A 25272-nucleotide genomic window follows, 5' to 3' on the forward strand; every position below is an offset into this window, starting at 1 on the left:
CCTCATTTGTGCTGTCCTGGAGGTCTCCACAGATCTGACTTGGTACACTATCTCATAGTTCTGAAGCCCAAAGTCACCACTGAGATGCGTAGAGCAGCTGACCAAATGAATACCCTAAGTTCTCTCCAGGGACCATGGATGGCTATTAGGAGTCCTCTGGCAGGCCCATCCATCTGTTGACCTCTAGCTGAGAAGCTCAGAACAGGTCAGTGGCCATGAGAGAAGACAGAAAGAGCGGGGTCTGGGAGGGAGGGGGAATGATGGGGGTCGTGTCAGAGGCAGTTTCCTCCGGCCCACTGTCACTGTCATCCAGACCTTCAGTGAGGGACGGGACGATTCTGACCACATTGTCTTCAAAGTGTACCTGCTTCTTCTTGGCCAAGGAGTCAGCTGGCTCCAGCGCCAGTTCCATTAAGGTATCTTGGGGCTGCAGGACACGTGGCTTCTTGGTCCCCTTCAGGATGCTCTTCATGTGGATGAAGAATGAGCCAGGCCCCTCCTTGAGGGCCCCATGGAAAGTATACGTTTGCTCAGTGTCCCCAGAGCCTGTGGCGCTCACAATGCTGCTGGAAGGGTCTGTGTACTGCTCTGTGGGGGCCAGCACCTCTGGGGCAGCCTTTCTTCTCTTCCGCTTGCTCAGCAGGAAGTAGGCCAGGCCAGTGATGATCAACATGGAACCTGGAAGAGATCTGGGAGGTCAAGATGCTGCACAGACATGCCATGGAGGAAAACTGGAAGCTGGGCAAGCCTCCACAGAGCCACTGCTGTATGTACCATGTTGAACAGCCATGATCAGCACCCCAGTAGGTCCAGTCTTCACATATCCACATCAGACTCAGGCTGACATGATGACACGATAAGGCTAAAAGGTTAAAGTAAGTGCAGTGCTATGGGGCCAGGGTATGAAACAGGGCTCTGCCTGGGTACCAAAGAGGGCTCTGCCTGCCCCTTGGGGGATCATTCTGACCTCTATGCCCCAAGTCCCCTCCCTTCACATGGAGAGTTGGTCCTGATACCGACTGCCGACATCCATCACTACTCTTAGTTTCCCTCTCAGGGTGGATTCTTGGGACAAGGCACGTAATGGCTTTGCTAGATATGGATGCTGCTGTGGCTACTGAATCTGCTGGATGTCTTCTCACTCCTAGAAATGGGGAGACTCCCCAGTTCCCACCCAGGAATCTTGGGGAGACGTGAATCTCCCATGTTCAGGAGCACAGAGAATACTGGCTGTGGCCCATCCGTGCTACCCTGCAGACTCTGCTGTGGTCTCCCACAAGGAGCACAGCCCACCTGTGGGAATCCAGGAACCTGACTGCCAGTTCCAGGGTATCTTAAGTCTGCCCCTTCAAGGGGCGGGGCTTATGGCTCACTCGGTGTCAGGGTGAATCCTCCAGTGACTTTCTTCAGGGGCCGTGGCATATATGCTCAAGAAGAAGACAGCTTATTCTCCTTCGGTTTAGTCTGGGGAGTTTCTTTGGTGTTTCAGATGGGCTCTGGGAGGGGCACAGTGTTTATAGAAATAAGGAGGAACGAAGAGGAGGCTTGTAGAAAAGAAGGTAGGAGACAAGTGCAGAGGCGAGGACGCCACTTCTGGGGTTAGAAATTGAGTCATCGGGCAAGGCACTAGGGGGAGGAATGGGAGATAAGGCTGACATGCTGTTTGGGGGTCCCACAAAGCCTGGAGCTTAGAGCTGAAAGGGTAGGTATTGGGGGGATGTGGAAGGGTCTGGGCTGAGGATTGGCCATCCTATTCTTTGAAAGTGGTCAGTGAGAAGACAACCCAGGGTCCCATCAAGGGTCCAGCCTCCAGATGGCTGTGTCTAGGAAGGCTGCACCTCAGGATGTTGCTGCTGCTTGGTCAGCACAGGGGGCATCTGACAGTTACTCTCACATACTAGGTCAGAGAGGGCGGAGGGGCTGGTGGGGCTCTGGGAGGCAGGACCTGATCCTCCTGCTTAGAACACATCTGTGCAAGGCCCACATACTTCCATTACCCCTGGTGCTCCTACCTGGAATGGTCACATGCCAGACCAGGACAGGGTGGAGGAAGCAGGCCACAGACAGCAGCATGTAGGCTAGGAACTTCTGGAAGCAGCCCAGCCAGTGGGCCTTCTCCCTTGCTCTGTGTGCCAGAGATCCCGGCTGACACCTGGAAGAGGGGATTAGGGTTAGCAGGTTAGAAATTATTCCAGGAAAGTGCCGGCTCCACAGAAGGCTGTGGGAGCCCGAGGCTGAGCCCTGCACTATCCAGCCCCACAGAAGGCTGTGGGAGCCCGAGGCTGAGCCCTGCACTATCCAGCCCCACAGAAGGCTGTGGGAACCTGGGGCTGAGCCTTTCAGTATCCAGCCCCACAGAAGGCTGTGGGAGCCCGAGGCTGAGCCCTGCACTATCCAGCCCCACAGAAGGCTGTGGGAACCTGGGGCTGAGCCTTTCAGTATCCAGCCCCACAGAAGGCTGTGGGAACCTGGGGCTGAGCCCTGCACTATCCAGCCCCACAGAAGGCTGTGGGAGCCCGAGGCTGAGCCCTGCACTATCCAGCCCCACAGAAGGCTGTGGGAGCCCTGCACTATCCAGCCCCACAGAAGGCTGTGGGAACCTGGGGCTGAGCCCTTCACTATCCAGCCCCACAGAAGGCTGTGAGCCTGGGGCTGAGCCTTTCAGTATCCAGCCCCACAGAAGGCTGTGGGAGCCTAGGGCTGAGCTCTGCTGTGTCTATGATCTCTGGAGTGGCTCCTGTCTGAGTATGTGAGAGAGGTTGGAGCCACAGAAGCCCAGGGTCCTCACTGTGGGTTCTGTGGTTAGAACGCTTCCTTGAGTCACTCCAGAGGGTCCACGGGGTTTCTACAGGCTTCTCTGGCCCTTGTTTTTAGCTGTGGTTTTGGCCAACAGGAAAGGAAAGTTGATGGAAGTCTCGGGCTTTTTTGGAAGTCTTCAATGGACCAGTAATGGTGTGCAGTACAAGAACCACCCTCCTGGGACCACTGTGGGGCCTGAACACTGCACAAAGGACAAGCAGGCTGAGATTCAGCTGCACCGTGCTTGCTGAATCTTGCCAGACACAGGACAGAAATGGCCTGGAAAAGCTTCATTTTTTTTACTGACACACAGGGACCACCACGGTAAAAGCAGAGCCCTAATATACTGAGCAGATCTCTTCAGGGATCCTGTCTCTAGGTTTCAAAGTAAGACAATGCCTGTCCTCTCAGAGCATGAAGGGGCCACCGGCACTAAGACCTTGCCTAGTACAGCTCATTGGTGCCCTCTGGTGTCTGTCTGTGGGTGTATGTGTACATGTGCACACATACAAGCGGACATGTCCTTGTGTGGTGAGAGATGATGCAGAGAAGATTCTGAGACTAAAACATCCCTGCAATGTCGAGAATCCTTTGAGGCAGAATTCAGAAGAAGGGGGGCGGGCACACTACTGCCCAAAGGCTGAGCCCAGGAAGCAGCTAGTGCCCCCCCCCCTACACAAGGTGCTAGGTCTACCTAGCTATAACTGAGGTCTGACTCTCGCTGACCATTTGGGGACCAGACTATCTGAGTTCTGCTAGCCACAGTCCAGGTTCTGAGCCCTTACCACACTGATGGCACACTGAGCCGTGCTTGGCCAGCAGCAGGGCCTTTGCGGTGTGAATCCTGGAAGAGCCAGTTCTTACACACTGCTCTGTTCCCCACAAGCTGCCTCCTGCAGGGTCCTCAACCTTAGTGGACAGCATGGACACAGTCCCAGAAACTGAATGTCCTGGAGTAGGGAAAGCTGACTTTGCCGGGGAGTCTGGTTAGAGGCAGGTCCTGACTGGATCTGTCCAGCTGAACACAGCAGAAAGCCGGTGACTGGGCCGAGCTGATCTAAGACCTCTCCAGGCTGGGACTTTGATGCTTCTGGAAGGAGAACCAGTCCACAGTGGCCTCAGAAGCAGGGCAACTTCAGTCATGGCTCCATAGGTGAAGTATCTATCTGGGGCTGGGACAGGAAGTTTGCAAAGATCACTCCTGGAGGCTACTTACTTGAAGCAGATGGCCAACAGTTGTGCCACAAAGTAGGTCCCTTCACACACGGAGATGGTGACTCCTGTAAACCTGTGGATGAAAAAAAAAGGTGACGGAGGGCTCCTTTGGATTTATCAAGGTTGTCTGCTTGCAGCTCCTCTGATTCCCAAACATCTCCACTGGTTGACACAGTGACCATGATCCCCACCCCCATATATTTATGTTTACCAGACATATATGTGTATGTATACATATATATATTCCCTGATCATATTTACATATATACATATATATCTATGACTAAGGAATATGTATGTATGTATGTATGTATGTATGTATGTATGTATGTATCTATCTATCTATCTATCTATCTATCTATCTATCTATCTATCTACCTATGTATTGGTGTTTGCTGAATAAGGAAGTGATTATAGGGATGCCTGGATATGTGAATGGGTGGGTAGATGGGTAGATGATGCATAGAGTTAGTGGATAAAAGGGTGAATGGATGGGTGTGTGGGCAGATGGATGAAATATATGGATGGATGGATGGATGGATGGATGGATGGATGGATGGATGGATGGGATGGATGGGATGGATGGATGGATGGATGGATGGATGGGAGAATAAGTGTTTAGGTGTGTGAGTGAGTAGGCAAGTCTGTAGATGGATGAATGGGTAGGTGGAAAGTTTGGTGGGTATTTGGCTGGCTGGCTGGCTGAATGAGTGGTTTGATAAAGGATAGATACACTGGTACATGGGTGCATTAGTAGGTAGGATGTATGGATGCGATAGATTCATGGGTAGGTGATGGACAAGTGGATATGTAGAAGGGCAGGCAGATGCATGAGTGAGTGCATGGAAGGATATTGGCTGATTTATGAGGTCTTCTCAAACCAGAACTTAGAAGCCTCTGTGGCTCCACCTCTGAGATGAGGTGGAATTAGTAAGGGAAGTGGGTTACTCTGTGTTACTCTGAGTAGTAGACAGACATGGAGTGAGCTAGAACAGAGCAGGCAGGCACAGGTATACATACTCACAGCAGATAGAAGGCCAGGCTTTTGAACTGCCCCCGGAGGAAGGTCTCGGTGCCCACTCCAATTAACACTGCAGAGGAAGAGGAGAAGGAGGAGTCTGGGTATACCACTCCACAGCATTGTCCTATGAGTGCACTTGGCTAAGGCAGGAGTTTCTTCCTGAGATCTGAGGACCAGGATGGTCCCATTCCATGTATACTGACAGCTGTGGCTACATAAAGAGAGCAGGAACATTCCTGGGTGGCCCCTGAAAACCCCAGGTAGAGCACCAGGAACACCACAGAAGCCACCGTCTGTCTGTGTGCCCTAGAGACTGCCTGAGCTAAGGGCATCAGCCCTTCAGACTCATGGCTATTGTCTTTGATGGTTTCCAAGACTCTTGCCATCCAGGCACAGGCCAGGGTATGTGTTTTGTGCCTGGCCACGGGTGAAAGTTGCCTCAATTCCACTCTCTTGCTGGGATCACTGAGCTTGTGGCTGGTGTGCAGCAGCCATAAACATAAGATAGTCACCCTAAAGTCCAGAAGGTGCTCAGCCTAGAATTAAGGAAGTATTCACTCTGAAAGTGGCTCTCATAATCAAGAAAGTACTCACTCAGAATTTAAAAGGATGCTCACTGTGAGTTTAAGGTGATATTTACTCGATGTTGGTCTGAGCCCTCTGAGCCCCTACAGAGTGACAGAGGGTGATACACAAGACATATTGAGAAGGATGGGACTTTTGGGCTACTTTATACTGTCACGGCTTCAAGAAGGATCTGAAATAGGAAAATTAATGAGCAACGTCAGTGAATGGGGAAGGGCTCTTTACCCACAGTGAGTACATGTGTTAATGAAGTAAAATATGAAAACAGGCATGTTCTTTCCTCTTGAGAGGGCTGATAAGGAAAGACTAGCTCTTATCGTAGTTCTATAGTTCCTCACAACACTCTATCAGATATTAAAACAGAATGTCTGTCGCCACCATGACACATGCTGTTTGTCTTTTCCAGAACAGAGCAGAGATGTTGAACCAGTTGGTGTACATTCACTGAGATAATAAGGTTTGTTAACACAGAGGAAGTTGCAGAAGATTCCAAGCATGGCCGGGAGGCTCCCTGTGCGCTCAGGTCTATGCAATAGACATAGGTGAGCCAGGATTGAGAAGCAACATGGGAAAAGGTCTGAATTTGTGGTAGAAATGTCCAGACACTCAGTTGGAAGAGATTTCAAGGAAACCTTGGTATTTATTGTTTAATTCTAATCAGTCTGTTTGGGAGAGAATTTCCCCATGGCGGCAGAATTCACCCATTTTGTACTTGATTATTTTTTCCTTTTCATTCCTCTTTTTCTGTGTTTCAGCACTGGGGAGCAAATCTAGGGCCTTGGATATGTTTGGCAAACTCTTGGCCACTGAATTGCATTAGTGGACCCAATAGATTCCTTAAATATGACCCACAGGTGAAAGACGCCATTTGAGGTGTCTGTTTTGGCTTTAGCTGGTAAAGGTCCTGTGAATAGATTGCAATTATAGCTCTAGCCCTATGCTCCTCTTGGTATCCACACCCTTCATTTGTGATTTCAACATCCCTCGTCTGTGGCAGAGAGTTGTCTCTCTCTGACTCTGGGATCAACAATGTGACTTTCTCTGAGCAATGGGACCTTCTAGACACAATGCAAATAGAGACATAGAATGGACTTGAGAACTTGGCCTACTCTCTTGTGTCTCTGGCACCACCAGTCTTCCCACTGGAACGTGAGAGACCCATGGAACAGAATTGCCTTATCATCCCAGGCAAGGCCAGTCAACCATCAGCTGTCTGGCCTCCAGGCAGGGAAGCATAGGCAGCCAACATTAACAGAGTTGCCTAGCTTACTCACCAGGATGTGAGAACATCTAAGGCTTCCTGCTGTATGCCTCTGAAGTTTTCAGGTGTTTGAAGACATCATTTTAGTAAGATAACACATGCACTTTCAGTGACAGCTTTAGTGAGACATACTTGGTCTCCAACAAATTGCACATGTTTAAAGTGCAGTTTGGTAAGCACTGATATGTCTTTACTCGTGAAAGCATTGCTACATGAAGAAAATGGACATCATAATTATCCGGAAAGTTTCCAGGTACCACATCAGTGAGATCTTACCTTCTCTTCCCTTGGCCCACTCCTAAGCAGCTGGTGATCTGTTTCTATCACTAGAGATTAGTTTATGTTTCCCATGAGTTAAGATAAATAGCATTGAATAGTATATACTCATGTTTGGCTATTTGTTACATTCACACAGTTATTTCCAGATTTTTTTTTCTGTAGTGTGCATTAATAGTTCATGCCAATCTATGTCTGGCTGGTATAGCTGACTGTGTGTGGGGGGAAACACACCTCACTTTGTTTATAATTCACACACTAATGGACAACTGGATTGCTTCTAGTTTTTGCTTATTATAAATTGAGCTGCTATGGGTGTTTATATGCAGCTTTGCATGGCTATGTGCTTTCGTTTTTCTTGGGTAGATAGATGCTTGGGAGTAGAATAACCAGATCATATGGCAGCTGCATGTACAGCTTTTGAAGAAACTGTCAGACTGTCTCAAAGTGAGTGCACTGTTTGCATTCCCACTAGTACTTGGGAATTTCATAGCCTTGCCAGTAATTCAGTCATCCTAATATACGTGCATGGCTTCTCATGATATGGATTTGCATTTCTCTAAGGACTAATGATGGGGAATGTCTTTACATGTTTGCCATCAGCTGTATTTTGTGTTGGCTTCCAGTACTCTATTTCAAAGGGAAATGTTTTAAAATTGTGATGGAGTCCAATCAGAAGAATTTTATTAATTCTTTTACTATGGACTGAACTTTTGGTATTGAACTGAGAAATCTCAGCCTAACTCAACACAGAGATTTTATCCTATTGGCTAAGAGTTTTATTGCTTTAAGATGTACATTTTAGATCTATGATTTATTTTGAGCCCTTTAAAAATAAAATGTAAAGTATAGATGGGTAGTTTTGTAGAATGGATGCTTAATTGCTTATGTATCATGTATTAAAGAGGTACCTTTAATATGCTAGCTGCCCTGTGCTTTGTTCAGGTTTCCTCAGCAAGCTGTACATTCTGTCTCTCTTCATTGCATTACTGTGCTGCTGGAGCTCCATCATGGTGCTGACTCTATGTGATGAGGCTGGACATCCTTGGCTTGTTCCGACCTCAGAAGAAAAGCACCTAGCCTTTAACTTTCAGAGAGCTGCATGTTTTTTGTTTTTCTGCTTTTAGATGCGTTTTTTTTTTTTTTTGGCCTTCAAGAAACATACCTAATGACTACTGATAAACAGAATTTTATTATAAAAGGATGGAAAAGAGTATTTCAAGCAAATTGAACTAAGAAACAAGCAGGCTATTATATCTAACAAAATGGACTTCAAACCCAAACTAATCACAAGAGATAGGAGGGATAGATAGTTTATGCTTATTAGAGGAAAAACCCAATAACAGGATGTTATGATCCTAAACATAGATACGCTGAATAAACATATATTTCTCAATTTTGTAAAAGAAAAACTATTCAATTTAAAATCACAGATTGACTCCAACAGAATGACAGTAGGTGATTTCAATACCTCACTTTCACCAATAGACAAGTCATCTGAAAAAAAAAAACAAATAGAAGATCTGGGGTGTAAGTGACATGATAAATCAAATGGACATAATGTCTACTGACAGAGCATCCCTACCAACAGAGCATCCCTACTGACAGAGCATCCCACTGGAACCCTACGAATTAGAGAATCCCCCCAGTAACCCAAGGAACTTTCTACAAAATAGACCTCACATTAGGACACAAAACAGGTCTCAACAAATACTGGAAAACTGAAATCACATCCTGAATATTATCTGACAACCATGGATACTGGATATACTAACAACAGAAGAAATAACAGTAAGCACACAAACTCATTTAGGCTACACAACACACTACTGAATCCAAATTGGGCTAAGGAAGACATCAAGAAGGAAATGAAAAATGCCTAGGACTTAATGAAAATGAAAATACAACATACAAAAATCTATGGGACATGATAAAGACAGTCATCAGAAAGTTTATAACAACATGTGCATACATAGCAACTTTAGAGAGATCTCAAATGAATAACTTAATGATGCACTGAAGCCTTTGAAAAACAAGGACAATTAATACTCCAAAGTAGTAGATTGGAAGAGATAATCAAAATCAGGGATGAAATTAATGAAACAAATGATCAATACAAAGAATCAATGAAATGAAGAGTTTGACAAACCTTTGACCAAACTAACTAAAAGAAAAGAAACAAAAAAACTTACCAAACTAACCAAGAAAAAGAGAGAGGGTGGTCTAAATTAATCAAATTAGAGAAAAATGGAGATATTATAACATACCTGAGAAAATTCACAGACTTATAAAGACATACTTTAATAATTTATATTCTACCAAACTGAACAAAAATCTTTTAAAAAATGGATGAGTTCTTAAAACATATGATGTACCAAAGTCAAATCAAGATGAAGCTAATACTTTAAGTAAACTTATAACATCCAACGAGCTAGAAGAAGTAATTAAAAATCCCCCAAATTAAAAAAAAAAGTCCAGGGCCAGATGGGCTCAATATAGAATTCCACCAGACTTTCAAAGAAGAACTAGCACTAATTCCTCAAACTATTCACAAAATAAAAAAAGAAGAAACACTTCCAAATTCTCTTCAGAAAGCCAGTATTACTCTGATGCCAAAATTAGACAGCTGACAAAAAGAAAATCATAGGCCTGTATTTTGATGAGCATTGATGCAAAAATTCTCAATAAAATGCTTTCAAATTGAATTCAAGTACACATCAAAAAGATTATCCACCATGACCAATCTTCGGAGATTCAGTGATGGATCATAAACATACCCATAAACATAATCCATCACACACAGAGACTAAAGAATAGTAAAGTAACTGCACGATCTCTCTTTTGATGCAGAAAAGGTCTCTGATAAAATCCAGCACCCCTTTTTGATAAAAAGTCCTGGAGAAAGTAGGGATACAGGAGACATGTCTCAATATAATAAAGGTAACATAAAGGAAGACCACTGTCAACATCATCTTAAATAAAGAAAAACTCAAATATTTCTGCAAAAATCAGGAAAAAAGACATAGATTTCCACTTCCCCCACTCCTATTCAATACAGTACTTGAAGCATTAGCTAAAGCAATAAGAACAAATAAAGGAGATAAAAGGGATATAACTAGGAAAGAAGGAAGTCAAATAATCTTTATTTGCAAATGCCACGATTCTATAAATAAATGACCCTAAAGATTCCACCAGAAGTCTCCTATAGTGGTAAATACACTCAGCAAAGTTAATTGCAAAACTAATGCACAGAGCAGTAGCCTTCCTACATACAAATGGCAAACACACAGAACTAGGAATCAAGGAAACAATAGCATTCATGTTAGACACAGACACACACACACACACACACACACACACACACACAATAAAATAAAATAAAAAGACTTGGACTATGTCTAACCAAGGAAGCAAAAGACTTGTATACTAAAAACTTTAAGGTGCTCAAAAAGTTAAAGAAAACAACAGAAAATGGAAAGATCTCCCACTCTCATGGATTGGTAGGATCAATATTGTGAAAAAATCCATCCTACCAAAAGCAATCTACAGATTCAACATAATTCACACCAAAATTTCTATTCAATTTTTCAGAGAAATTAGAAAAAAGGAAACAACAACAAATTAAATCTCACATATAAACACAAAAGACCCAGCATAACTAAAACAATCTCGGCAAAACAACAACAACAACAACAAACTGCTGGAGGCATCATTATCCCAGATTTCAAGTTATTCTACAGAGCTATAATAATAAAAACAACATGGTATTCAATGAACAATGGAATAGAATTGAGGACCCACATAAAACCTACCTTCTTGCAGCCATTTGATTTTTGACAAAGAAGCCAATAATACAAATTGGAGAAAAGACAACATCGTAAACAAACAGTGCTGGTCAAACTTGATAGCTTCTGCAGAAGAATGAAATGCCATCTTTATCTCTCATCCTGAACAAAATACAACTCCAAATGGATCAAGGACCTTGACATAAGACCTAATACCTTAAATCGAGTAGAAGAGAAAGTGGAGAATACACTTGGCCTCATTGGCACAAGAAAGGCCTTTCTGAATAGGATCATAACAGTGCAATCATTAAGATCAATAACTAGTAACTGGGAACACAAGGCCATAAAAAGTTTCTGTACATCAAAGGGCACCATCACCAGATTGATGAGGAAGCCTACAGAACGGAAAAAATCTTTACCAGCTATACACTGGACAGGACAGAGGATTAGTGTCTAGAATATATAGATAACTCAAAAATTAAACCTACTATAGACACTTCCTAAAATATATCTTTCCACATACATAAAAAGAGTCCAAATGGAGTTATCCTATAGTGAATAAACAATGTCCCTACTAGATATGGGAGCCCAGTGCCATGAATGGACTTATGCTTCTTTTGCAGTTGTTGGTCAGTGAGGTTCCAAAAGTTCACAAACATTACATTCTGTTGCCAGTGTTCTTGTTTACCTCTCAGAACTGAAAACTTGATGGCAAGACCCTATTGCTAAAGAGATCATATGCTTGAGTTATACATAGAACGTGGAGAAATCAAGGTGGTGCTCACCTGGAAGATACTATGCATGCTTCCAAAGGAGAAAAATAATCACCAATCTTACCCAGGTGTGATTTCTGTGGTCCAAAATACCAATAGGCCTAGCAAGGCATGCTTACTGGTGCAATAGTAGTACAAATATTATGGGAGTAACCAACCATTTGATTGAAGGTCTGTTCCAAAAGGTGAAACCCATGCCTGGCACCATTATCAGGCCAAGAACCTCTGTCTAGAGAGATCATTAACCCTAGGAAATAACCTGAAAGTATTATTTTGATAAACAGACACAACATTAAAACAATTCCAATGACATATCATTATAAATACAGATTAAAGAACTGTTCAGTCCTTATCAAGGAAGCTCCTGCTTGCAGTAGATGATGATCAGCACAGGGACCCACAACTTTCAAAGTGCAGAGAATAATAGACTGCAGAATGTCTAGCCCTAAATGTACCCATATGCCACAGCCCCTCTTCTAAAGGCTCGAGGATCAATGTAGAACTGTCAAAAGTGCAAGAGCCAGATACACTGGATGACAATAAGAAACCAGTTTTTCTGAACACAGCAGGATAGCTGCACGTATGAATTCATGGCAGCTGTGACACCATGCACAAGCCCAAAGCAGCCCAAGTCCCAGAATGCAGAGGGGACTTGGGCATGTAGTTCTACCCCTAGCCCAGGAGTTCTTGACACTTCTTAATTTCTGGGAAGGGTCACTTTTCTCTAAAGTATAGCCCCCAGTAAGTCAACGATGCTCCAATGGAAGGAAGGCCATACATATGTGAACAATTTCGGGAGTGCAAATTGGTGGGGGGTACACACAGTTGTATGGGAAGGGATAGGGCAGTAGCTCTGAGAAGAGTTACTTAGGAAATTCTCAGATATAATAACCATGAAAAAGAACTCACAAGAATTAATAGGGGCAGCACAAATAACAGATGGCCAACTATAAATCAATGATTTAAAGGTTAAAACAATCTGTATTTCTACAGCAAGTTTCTCTTGGTTGTGGCATGTTATCCTTCTCATATATTTTTATTTTGTTTGCTATAGTTGTTCAGATGGTTGCTTCTGTGCTGATGCAGGGAATTGGTCTCTAGTTTTCTTATAACATCTTTAATTTTGGTGTCTGTGTTGTTCTGGTTTGATTTCTGGTGATGTTTCAAAAGCAAGACCCAAAAGAAACTTGAGGGGAGAAAGGGGCTTTTTTATCTTACAGCTTGCACAGCATCACTGAGAGACGGTGAGGCAGAGAGTGAAGCAGGGGCCACAGAGGAAGGCTGTTTACTGGCTTGCTTTTAGGCTCATGTTCAGCTATATTTTTCATACAGCCCAGACCCATCCACCCAGGGATGGCACCACCCACAGTGGGTTGTGTTCTCATACGTCAATCAACAATCAAGAAAATGCCTCCCAAAGCCAGGTGGTGGTGGTGCATGTTTTTAATCCCAGCACTTGGGAGGCAGAGTCAGGTGGATCTCTGTGAGTTCCAGGCCAGCCTGGTCTACAGAGTGAGTTCCAGGACAACCATGGCTACACAGAAAAACCCTGTCTCAAAAAACCAAAACCAAACCATACCAAGCAATCAAACAAACAAAAATGCCCCACAGACATGTCCATAGGCCAGTCTGATGGAGGCACTTCCTCAACTGAAGTTCCATCTTCCCAGGTGTGTCAAGTTGACAACTGAGATTAGTTGTCACATTGTAAATGCCAAGTCTATAAAATGATTTGGAAGTCACTCCCTCCTTTTAAATTTCTGTAGGAGTTCACCTGGAACGCATATTATGTCTTCATTAAATGTTGGCAGAGTTCTCCTGTGAAGGTATCTGGGCTGATATATCAGTTTTTGGAGATGAGACCTCTGTGTGAGATCCTGTGTACTACTGAGGAAACTGTCTCATATTAGAACACCATCTTCCTTGTGAGGACTCAGAAAATACTTTCTTCTCAGCCTTGGCTAGGAATACCTACAGTGTATATACTTCTTATTTATTCTCAGTGTTAAAAGACAATGTGTCTATTTGCTCTTCCGAATGACAGTTTTCTTAGTGCTAGAAAATAATGATGGTGAATCTACAGCATGGACATCTTCATCTGACCTTCACCTTATCTATCACAAGGCTTTCTATGCTCTCTCCTCCACCTGGGGGGCTGGTGTGCAGCTGCAAACCTGCTTTGTTCAGACAGCTGAAGGAACAGCCAGCTCAGGAAATGCAAATCCAAACCACATGAAGATTCTATCTCGTCCCAGAGAGAATGTCCATCATCAAGGAAGCAAACACATGTTGATGAGGATGTGGGGAAAGAGGAATGCTTACGTGCTGCCAATGGGGATTGTCTTAGTCAGGGTTTCTATTGCTATTAGGAGACACCATGACCATGGCAACTCTCATAAAGGAAAATATTTCATGGTGGTTTCAGAGGTTTTGTCCATTATTGTTATGGAGAGAATCATGGCAACCTGCAGGCAGACATGGTTCTGGAGAAGGAGCTCAGAGTTCTACATCTTGATGTGCAGGCGACAGTAAGTGACCTGTCTACTACACTGGTGTAGCTGGAGAATTTCTCTCCAGCTCCCTCCACCAAGTCCCGCCAGTCCCAGAGCCCACTTATAAAATAAACACACAAACTCTTACATTATTTAAACTGCTTGGCCATTAGCTCAGGCCTGTCACTGTCTAGCTCTTACTCTTATATTTAGCCCATTTCTATTAATCTTTACTTTGCCACATGGCTCATGGCTTACTGGTACCTTACATCTTCCTTCTCCTGGCGGCGGCTCCAGGCAGTCTCTCTCTTCCCTTCCTGTTCCCTCAATTCTCTTCTCTGTTAGTCCCGCCTATACTTCCTGTCTGGCTATTGGCCAATCAGAGTTTATTTACATATAGCGATATCCACAGCACACTGGGCATAGCTTGAGCATATGAGACCTTAAAGCCTGCCCCCACAGTGACACACTTCCTCCAACAAGGCCACACCTGCTAATAGTGTCACTTCCTATAGGCCAAGCATTTAAACACATGAGTCCATGGGGGTCATTCCTATTCAAACCACCACAGAGATATAAGCCAGTAGAACCACTGTCAAGATTAGTGTGGAGGTTCCTCCAAAAACCCAAAATAGAACACCTTATATCTATTCAGATATACCACTGCTGGATCTACATTCAAAGACACTCAAAGAAACAAAGATAACATATCACGGGTGCCTGTCCACACATGCTTATTACTGAACTACTCACAGAAGTCAAGATATGAAATCACCCTAGGTGTCCATCCATAGACAAACAAATAAAGAAAATTTGGTACAATTACACATGGATTTTTTTTTCAGTCTCAAAGAAGAATTATTTGTGTCATTTGTTGGAGACTATAATGTTAAGTTAAATAATCCAGGCTTAAAGAGAGAAATATGTTTTCATATGGGGGAATCACACACACACAGGCACACAGACACAGACACATACATACACACACACACACACACACACACACACACACACACACGATCGTGAGCAAGCATGTGCATGCATACACTCACACACCTACATGCACAATATAAAAATAGAAGGAGGACTATATGGGGAAATGTAGGGGTTCAGTGAGGATAGAGAGGGGAAGACAAGAGAGGCTAATAGGCAGGTGGATGTGGACAAAGTATATGATATATATATATATATATATATATATATATATATGATGTATGTATAAATGTTATGATGAAACCATCATTTCATGCGATGAATATAAAGGGGATAAAAAGAATTGAAAGTCCATGACAAATAGATCAGAGCTACCCTTTTCTTTCTGGTTTGCACACTGCACGTGGGCGGAGGGGTGAGGTGGTGGTCACACCTCCCAGCACACAAGTGTGATTGCCAGAAATTCAAGTCCAGCTCAAGCTACATAGTGAGTTCCAGAACACCCTGGACTACAGAGTGAGGTCCTGTCTCAAAACCTGCCACCACCCACCTCAAGATGTGATGGGACGTGTACAACTGGATCAGGCCTTTTAGAGCTCACCCTCGCCCTCCGTCCAAGGCTCCTGGGTCACTTGTCGCCTTGCTTCTTTCATTTGATTCCTTCTCATCCTTCAAGAGGGCTCCCTGTTCACAGACTTTGTTTCCTGAACAGGCTTCTGGAATCGACCTGCTCTGAGCTCAAATCGATGGCAGTGGGTTTCCTTCCAAGTCGTGGCTTCACCAAAGTCTCCAGATAGAGCCAATGGCTGTCCCTGCTCTGCAGACAGGAGACTGGAGCTTAAAGAGTTCATGTGGGAAGGGGCGGTACATGTCACAGAAGCGTGAGGTGGTGGGATGTGTTCACTAGCTGCTTCCCTGGTCAGATCACCCTCAGTGCCCTGGGGTGGAGGTCTTGGCTCCTTCATATATGGGGACATATTGCATAAGATGGAAACAGCAAACTTTTGCAGAGGAAATCATAAGTTGCTTTCCATATTCCAATTCTAAATCAAGAAAGGAAGACACAGGTGTGAAGAAAGTCCCGTTGAGGGGCAGGAGAGAGGGAAAGGGGCAGGAAGAATATTCATCAAGACTATCAGACCAGAAAAGAAAAAAGGGGTTAATTGGGAAAAACCTACACGTTTTAACCTCACTGGGACAAAAATCCCCTGCAGACATGTTGGAGTACATGATTTCTTTAATGGCAGGAGGTGGTCATGCAGATCTGCATTTAAAGATGGTTGCAATTAGCATACAGTGGAGGTGGGGAGGCTGGCAGCTAGGAGCACTGGCAGCTTTAGCAGGGGACCAGGGTTTGGGTTCCCAGCATGCACACAGTTCCTTACAGCCTCCATTTCTGTTCTGGGCATCTGATACCCTTTTCTGACCTCCACAGGGACCAGACACACATGTGGTGAACAGACATATATGCAAAGCTAAACATTCATACAATAAGACTAAACAAATAGACAAAATTAAAAGAAAATTAGCATGCAAGGCCCTAGACAGTTACTTAGAAAACATTTATTTTTTTTGAATGCTTTGACTGAGACTGAGTGGATAAACTTTTAGCATAAACCTTGTTGTACCCATTAAGAAATGAGAACACCTGGGCCAGGCAGTGGTGGCACACGCCTTTAATCCCAGCTTGGGAGGCCGAGCCAAGTGGATCTCTGTGAGTTCAAGGCCAGCCTGAGCTACAGAGTGAGTCCTAGGAAAGGCAACAAGGTTACACAGAGAAACCCCGTTTTGAAAAAAAAAAGAAAAGAAATGGGAACACCTGGGACTTAAATGCTGCTTTTGTCCTGATATATATTTGTAAGTCATTTGTATATTTGAAGGGTACGTGGTAAGGAATGCTGCTATTTAGAATGTGGCTATGTCTATTAAATAGAGAAGCAGGTCATAACAAAACAAACAAATAAAACAAGCCCTAAGTGATGCCCAGATTGACTCCAAGAACTTGGTTTGGGAGAAACAGGACATTAGTTTGACAAGTAAGTTGCCCGCAACAGCTTTGCTTGGCTATCTCCTCAATCCTTTGGTAGTTCTGCTGTGTCCAGTCCTTAGAAGGCCTTGTATCACTGCTATGTGCTTGGGTAGACTGGACCTCTGACATGCCAGCTGAATAGTAAGCCTCAGTTTTCCCAATAATTCAGCACTACAGTCTTCAGACATTCACAGGTATAGGCAAGATAGTAACACTAAAGTTTGCTAATATATACTTCTGGACATCTAAGTGGTTCTACTGTAGTTTGCCTTTCTAGAAAGATAAGCACACAGGGCCCAAGAATGGACTCAGCTGGAGATCTTTGGGGTGACCAGATGAATCATGCATGCAGATTATTCAGAGTGGAGAACCAGCAGATAGCTTAAATACCAGTGTCTTCAGCTTCAGGAAGGACTTGGTGTACTTGACTGTATTATTTGCTGCAATCTAGTCACGCCTGTGACACAGCCTCACTCCCAGACTGCGCCTGTGCAGTCAGGACTGACCCAAAGTAGGGTCATAAGAGTAGACAGTGGAGGGGCTCTGACTGGGCCTCTCCACTATTCTTTTTGTTTTTGTTTTTCCTACATCTTCTTAGAGTCATTAAAATACAGAGATAGAAGACTAAAATTGGTTGGGAAATAAAACCACAGTGCCTTATCTTGAATTGCAGCTGCTTGTAAAACTGAAATCTGCAATAATAATGCTGCACTGCTTAGCTATATCCCAGGTAGCTGCAGCTGGACAACTGGACTTTCTGGAGTTTGCTTTGAGTCTGCCAGTATGCATAAAGCTGTTCAGATTCTCCACTCAGTCTCTGGTGCCTGTTCTGAGCGGTGGCGCCTGGCTTTTCCTATTCCATTTCCCAAATCACACTTTAACCCTGATTTAGGCAGAGGACACTGGTTAAAAGTGGGGTCCCATCAGCTGGACTCTGCTTCCCTGCTTCCTTGGAGGAGACCTTCAGCAGAGTGCTGCAGTTCACCAAGCCTTTTTTTCCCCCGATGTACGATGGTTATGGTGATGAGCACAGCGAGGCCTTAACGGATACTGCAGAGCATGGGATGGGGTTTTGCACTGAAGACAAAGTAGCACAGAGCTTGGTCCATGGTGAAGACTCCAACTACCATTACCCAGAGACTGGAGGGTTCAAATAGAGGTACGAATGGGGGCACATGTGCACTTGGGGGTTGGAAGTGGGGAGTGGAAGGTTGGGTGGGGGTGGTTTGAGGGTCTGGGTGGGAGTGGGTGGGGATGGAGGTGGAGGTGAGTGAATAAACTTTTAACATAAACCTTTTGTTCTGAGGTAGGTTGGGAGACCCTAGCAAGTATGGAGGATGACATCCCCCCAATAACCCCCCCCCTCCGCTACCCCGCCAGGGGACAGAGCACTCTTGGGAAAGTCCATGCCCATTTGTGTGTGTTGACAGCCAAGAAAAGGACTTCCTTCCCAGATACAGGCCCAAAGACAGGATTCCCTTCCTTCCCTGAACTCCATGTTGTGGGGACTGGGCAAGGCATCTGCGCATTGCCTGGGGAGCGCTTCTCCTTTTCTGGCTTGTTCAGGGCTGAGAAGACATGAAGAGTCACTGGAGATTTCCCTGAGAATAAGTGTGTAAGTTCAAAGGCGAATAGGTCTGCCTTTCTGTCCAAATGCTGGGAACTAATCTTATTAGACAGCCATTTCTCATGAGGTAGATGAGTGCCCTGCCCTGCTGAGTCCTGCCCACTTAGTATCTATTTACCAGGTCCCTTCTGATGCCCAGCTTGTATTAAAAGCAATCACACCATTGTGAGATGGTACACATCCCAAAGACTAAGATAGGAAGGTGGCAAATTTGAGGCTAGCCTAAGCTAAATATAGGGCCTGCCTCAAAACAAAAACCCAACCAACCCAAACAGAACAGTTTATAAGGTATCACCTCCACTGAGTCTCTAGTTCTCATACAGGATATGTTTGCCACGTTTCAGGTGAATACAGAGAGAGTTTGCTTTTAGACATGGATACACAGATGTTCCCACATCTGCACAGGGTGGGCAGGCCTCTTGGTCGGTGCAGTTTCTTAGTGTGTCTGCTTTGAGGGCAGGGTCTTGCAGCACATCTTGGCAACAGGAGCACTCACACACATTCACACACTGCACACACAGCCTTCATGTCCCTATAACCTAGAAGGCCAGGAAAACACTCTGTAAAATCATGTTAGAGTAGGGTGTGTGTGTGTAATGATTAAGAAACCATGTGACAGTTCCAAGGGGTGGGGTTTTCTTGTTCTGAAAATACTCTGGTTAGCTACTGTCTGTCTTGGGGGCTTGTTTGCTCTGGGTTGGCTGTAGTGTCTGTCCTGAAAACCACTTAGAGTATAGGGCTTGAGCTCTGTGTCAGCAGCAAAACCCATGATGCCTCATTAAGGGAGTCAGGTGGAGGAAGCAGTGTAGAGAGCAGTCCTCTCTGCAGGGCATGCCTCAACCACAGCTACAGGACTGCTGTGTCGTGAGAGCACCCGGAGCCTGTCTCCAGGTCCACAAAGGGGGCTTCTGGGGCAGAGGCTGCCACCTCCTAAGATCTGCACAGTCCCTGGAGGCGACACACTGGGAGGCTTTGCTCATATCTCTGCCTAGCATCTGGACAATCCATGTTGTCTATGTACACAGGGCACCTCATACGCCCGACTCCCCTGGATTTCTGCAAAATGCCAGTCTCTATTTCAATTCTCATTTCCCCTTTAGCAGCAATGTTCCTACAATGGGGCCTGGACTTTTCAACAGAGGATTTCAACAAAAGAGGCTTAAGGGAGTGAAGAATTTGCAAATCTTATGTACTGGACAGAGGCCCGAAGCCAGTGATGTTAGGAGAAACCTAAGATCTGCCAGAGAACACCAGAGCCCTCTCTAGCTTTTCACTTTCTCCAGCACTCTGGAGAGCCCAAAGGCTGTTCTTTGAAAGCTTGGCCCTAAAGATAACTGCAACCTATTTTTAGTCTGGATCTTGTGTGAAAGCCAAGCAGGAGGTCCATCTTCAGCATTAGCAGCAGCCTCTTTACAGAGGTGAAGGTTGTGGTTAAGATGTGCAAGATGCCTTGGTGTGCACATGTGCTGAGGGGTGTGGAGTGAAAGGCCTCCCTTAGTTGAGATAGATCAAACTCACTAATCCATTAGAAGGACAGATATGTGCATCTTAAGCTGCATCCTGGCAGGATGGAGGTAGTAGCTCTATGTGAAGTATGACTGCATTCTAGACGTGAGATTCCTGGTAGCCCGAAGGGTACAATGTATGTATTTAAAACTCAAGGTGCAGAGGGAGCACAATGGGCTTGGAGTGGCAGGGGTAGATAGTAACTCACACGCTCACCATGGAGATATATTTAGGATTACCTTGGGGCCTTTGTGATCATTGCCTGTATGTAAGAGGAGTTGTGGTTCTGAAGGAAGTTAGAGCTGACTCTTCCACCAGACCTATCCACACAGGCCTGAGCAGATCAATTCTTTTGCCTAGGGAGTCAGGGAGGGCTTTGTCTAGTGCTGTTGGAAAAATCCAGGAACCAATGTTTCAGGCTATTGATGCTCGAACTTCTTGTGTGACCTTAGCAAGGTCACGGCTCCAATCTGAGTTCATTTGCTCCAGGAGGGCTGGAATTTGACCTTGCCTGCTCTGACTCATAGTCCTGGTGCCCGACGAGCCTAACAGCTGGTTGACCATGAACCCAACCTAGTAACCTAAGAATGATCTGGATCCCCACTGACACTGGAGTATATCACAAAGGCATCTACCAAGAACTTCTGTCCACATGTTCTTTCACTAAGCACCGCATCTGCTAGAACTCTTGGTCAACAGATCCAACACCACAATGATCAGGAAGCGCAGCTTCAAAGCTCCACAGGGCTGCACCAAGGGTGTACATTCATGAGAGGCCTGAGGCTTAGCTCATATGGCTTTGGTTTGAACTGGAGGAGCCTTCTAATCGGGAGAGAATCTTGAGAAAGGTTTTGTCCAGATGCAAAGAAGGATTTAATGTGTATCTCTTCTCCCCCCCCCCACAAGGACCCTAGAGTCCAGAGCTAAGGGCTCAGAACACTGCTATTCAGTTCCTCAGCACAGGTTCTCCCCTTTTTGGATTGATGGGGCTAAGGTCAGGGTTAGGGTCAGAAGTCAATTCTTTGCTAACCATCTGAAGTCCCAGTTAGCTGACCAGCTCAGGTGATTTCCAGGCCCCTGAGCCCCATGTCAATGCTCCTGAGGATGGTTCATAGCAAAGGGGCTGGTTTTCAACAGTGCATAAGTCAGCAGGGTGTGGGAGGGTCCGCGGAAGCCTGCCATCTTCATACTCAGTGCATCTCCTAAGACAGAGCTGCCCTGTCAATGGGATTCCCTCTGACTGGATAGGCCTATTGTTGAACAGAGCAAGGTGAGCTTAGGTGACATTTTCGTAACTATACGATGGTACAATTCTCACAGTTTTCCAGCCCTTTATACCTTCACCTCCAGTCCCCATCTCAACCTGCTGTCCTCATAACCCTCTGAGGGCAGGGGGCAGAGCCCTTAGCTCATTGTAGGATGCTGAAGGTTCCCACAGTCTCACTAGAGTAGGCTGCCACTGAGTCTCAGCACCAGACCCACGGCTCACTCTTCTTCACCTGCTTAAGGCTTACTCTGCACCTGCCACTTTCCCACAGTACAAGGTTTCTGAGGGTCTTAAAAGAGAAACAGAAGGGCAGATGTTACCAGATGTGCCCACCATCTCCTGACCAGATACCATTTCTCTAGTACCTTTCCCTGTTGGGCCTCTGAACAAGGAGGTGGTAGGTTAGGTCGGATCTTACCTGCAGCAGTGGTGATGCCCAAGAGCCGGCAGGTATATTCCAGCCCAGTCCAGAACACCTGGAGCTTCATGGTGCCTTCTGTGAGCAGAGTCCCAGAAGGGCAGACTGCAAAGATTCCTCTGGATCTGAGATGCTCCGGATGCTTCTCACATGCAGGAGGCTGTCGAGGGTGGCTGGGGGCCCCTGGGCCTCTGGGCTCTGCCTTCTGGATCTAGTTCTCACTGCCACAGCCTGGCTGAGGTGTGAATAGGGCTTACCTTCCTAGCTTAGCAACCTGTGCCCTTGCCAAGTGCTGCTCAGCTTAATCATTATCTTGGAAGAATGCTCTCCTTGCTCCACACAGCCCTGGCCTGGAGCTGCTTCAGCCCCAGCGCAGACTCCCAAGATCATGCCGATTAGGGTTGGGCTGGAGGCAGCCTGGAGCTGGCAATGAACTGTTTCTGGCTGGGAGGAGGGAACAGGAGAGCTAGAGCCCAAGCCCTTCCTTATCAGACTGTGCCAAGAAAGTCACACCCGCACCTCACACCTGCTGGGGTCCTAGAGGAGACTGGGCACCTGCAGATCTGGGGTGGGAGAGAGAAATAATAGAGATAGAGACAGAGACAGAATGGCTATGTTTTTAAATCACCAGTGGGAAGAAGTTTTGAAAAGAGTTCTAGGCTTTTTCCATCTGTGTATAGGTGGACTGAAAACTTTTCCTAATCTGGTAGATTTGAGCTCTGACAAGACCTTCTTAGCTCAGACACCAGCACATAGAGACCCTCTTCTATTTCTTACAGGCATCCAGGATACGAGATGTGAAAAATCACTGTGTATGCTGTGTGAATAATTAACTGGGTGACCTTGGGAAAACCCAAAGGTGTCTGGCCTTGGTAACTGTGGCAAAAAGTAAAGAAGAAACCTAACTGTACTGGTATTCTCAAAACAGAAGAGCCCGTGAGCGCCCTGCTGATGTGCTCGGCCTCTAAGATTGGTCCTCGGTGGCCTTGGCTGGCTTACTTTACAATTGATCTAGTGGATTGAATGGTACTGTGTTTTAGTCTTCCGGTTAGTTGTTTCCTGAAGCCTGTTCCTTGTCTGCTCATGTGGGATGAAAGACAAAAACAAATGGGCGAACGGACCAGCTCTAACAATAGCAGAAACCCTGGTGTCATTCTGCATCTTTCTTTGCTGTTTAATGAATGGACATATTTTACATATTAAAATCATTATAGTTTGACCATTACCTTGTATTCCATAACCCACTCTCTCTTGTAAGAACCTCTGTGCTCATACGATGCTTAAAAGGAGGTATAGAAATGTATCATTCAGTGCTTATCATGTGTGAGACCCTGGGTTCCATCTCTAGTAACACACACACACACACACACACACACACACACACACACACACGGGGTGGGTGGGGAGCACTCACCGAGTATGACTTGGTGTATTTACTTCTCCACTGAACAGACTGTTTATTATCAGATTATTTGTCTATCAGCTGAGTATTTATCTATTCCAACCTTTTTTAAGTGTCAGCCAGCACTCCTATGCCAGATACAGGTTAGGGTGTCGCTGTGGTACACACTGAGTTGATCTGAGGAAGAAGTTGGGGCCTAGGCCAAGGTAGCTCTGTGGCTCACAGCCTTCTTTGAGAACTCTTTTTCTCAAGGAGACTGGAAAGCCCTGGTCACACCGCAGCTGTTACTTGCCTTTCCCCAGCCACAGTGTCTTCTTTTGCTTTGTGTCTCATGCCCCTGTGCTCAGAAGACATGGGCACATGGGCTTCTTCCAGGCCTTGGTTGGTGAGGACGGTTTAGTCCATTGACCATGGCCATGGCCTCCCCTTCCCAGTCAATACTCTAGGATTGAGGAGGTGACCCAGTTCTGGGCCAACAGCCCAGAAGAAGCACGTGCTTTGGGAAGCCCCACTTACTTCTAACAAGGGACTCAGGGGCAGGCTGCACGGTGCCCTTATGGATCTCCTAGTCAGGATACGGCGTGACAAGTGTGGGGTCTGTCCCATGAGACACCCAGCAACAGTGGGGTGGCTTAGGGAGCAGCTAAACTTTCCAGATCTGCTTTGTCATGTGGTCACAGCAGGCTTCCAGTAGTCACAGTAGGCTTCGGGTTACCATGGGATGCACTTTGCCTGACAGAATGGGTGGTTTCTGAACTGGCTCAACTCAGAGTTTTTTCCTAAGTAGAGTTTTCTCTGTGCTCTAAGTTCACAGTAGAGAACTAAAGATTATAAAGTTAGGGTATTCCTCAAAACCCAGAGGTGCCCCATTTCATTGCGATGCCCTCTTCAGTGGTCTGGAAAATGGCACCGAGCTGATGGTGTGAGGAAAGCAGAGTCCATTTCAGAAGCAAAATGGAAGAGGAGCCCCAGTGTGAGCCCCTTGAGAAGAAACCACAAAGTGGGCATACGACCATTAATCCCATTTGTGGAGCCCCATGGGGCAGAGAGAAGTCTATCTTGGCAAAGTTCCCTAGAGCTCTTGCCGTTTAGAGAAAAGATTGCTGGGAAGCAGTGGCTAGACCCTAAAATAGGGCTTGGATGAGAAGGAAATGAGGCCCTAGACACGCAAGTCTGACCCTGCATCACTAATGTGACCAGTGGAAAAATAGAGCAGCGCTTCCTGAGCACTTAGCGGATGGCCCAGGAGTTTCACTTTCAGTAGGCTAGTGAGAGGCAGAGGAGGGAAGGACAGGAGGAAGGCAGAGGAATGAAGTGGAGCGGGATTCAGGACCCTGTGTGAAGCCTGGAAAAGCCCTCCAGGTGACAGAAAGTCTTCTTCCAGCAGGAAGTCATATGGAGTGTGCCAGGCAGGGACCCCATTGCTCAGGACAGTGTGGATAAGGATATAAAAAGAAAGGCCAACGTCAATTTTGATTTTGTCCTGTGGAATGCAGTGAGTGGAAGTTGAACCAGAGAGCTCTAAGCTCCAAGCAGAGAGAAGAGTTCCAGCACCACATCACCCAGGAGTAGAATAGGCACTGAGAGGTGATGAGTGGCCTGAAGCCCATATGAATGCTAGGGTAGGGATGGGTGGATGATTCACGGTCTCCAGATCAGAGTGAGAAATCTGTGGTTCCTAATGACTATTTCCTGAACCCAGGTGAATGCTGTGAGGAGGACTTCCAGGAGGCATTTCTCCAGGGCCCTTGGAATATTCCAGGGATGAGATCTAGGCTTTTGGTCTTATCTAACTCCTCTCCTGCCCCATCCATGGTCCCTGGATGCCAGGCCAGAAAGATGTGGTGTGGGGAAGTTGAGCGGTGGATATAGATTTAAAGTCG

The 25272-nt window shown here is 45.6% G+C and overlaps 1 protein-coding gene across 1 annotated transcript; it reads right to left on the minus strand.

The window, feature by feature from the left end:
• Window positions 1–196: 196 nt before the first annotated feature.
• Window positions 197–22057, minus strand: Tmem72 (transmembrane protein 72). Its single transcript, XM_059256855.1, has 5 exons — window positions 21988–22057; window positions 5039–5105; window positions 4016–4087; window positions 2013–2152; window positions 197–678 (listed from the first exon to the last, which is right to left on the minus strand). The coding sequence occupies exons 1-5, from the start codon at window positions 22055–22057 to the stop codon at window positions 197–199; spliced, it is 831 nt and encodes a 276-aa protein (XP_059112838.1).
• Window positions 22058–25272: the final 3215 nt, after the last annotated feature.

This window comes from Peromyscus eremicus, chromosome 3 (genome assembly GCF_949786415.1).
Source record: "Peromyscus eremicus chromosome 3, PerEre_H2_v1, whole genome shotgun sequence".
NCBI lineage: Eukaryota > Metazoa > Chordata > Mammalia > Rodentia > Cricetidae > Peromyscus > Peromyscus eremicus.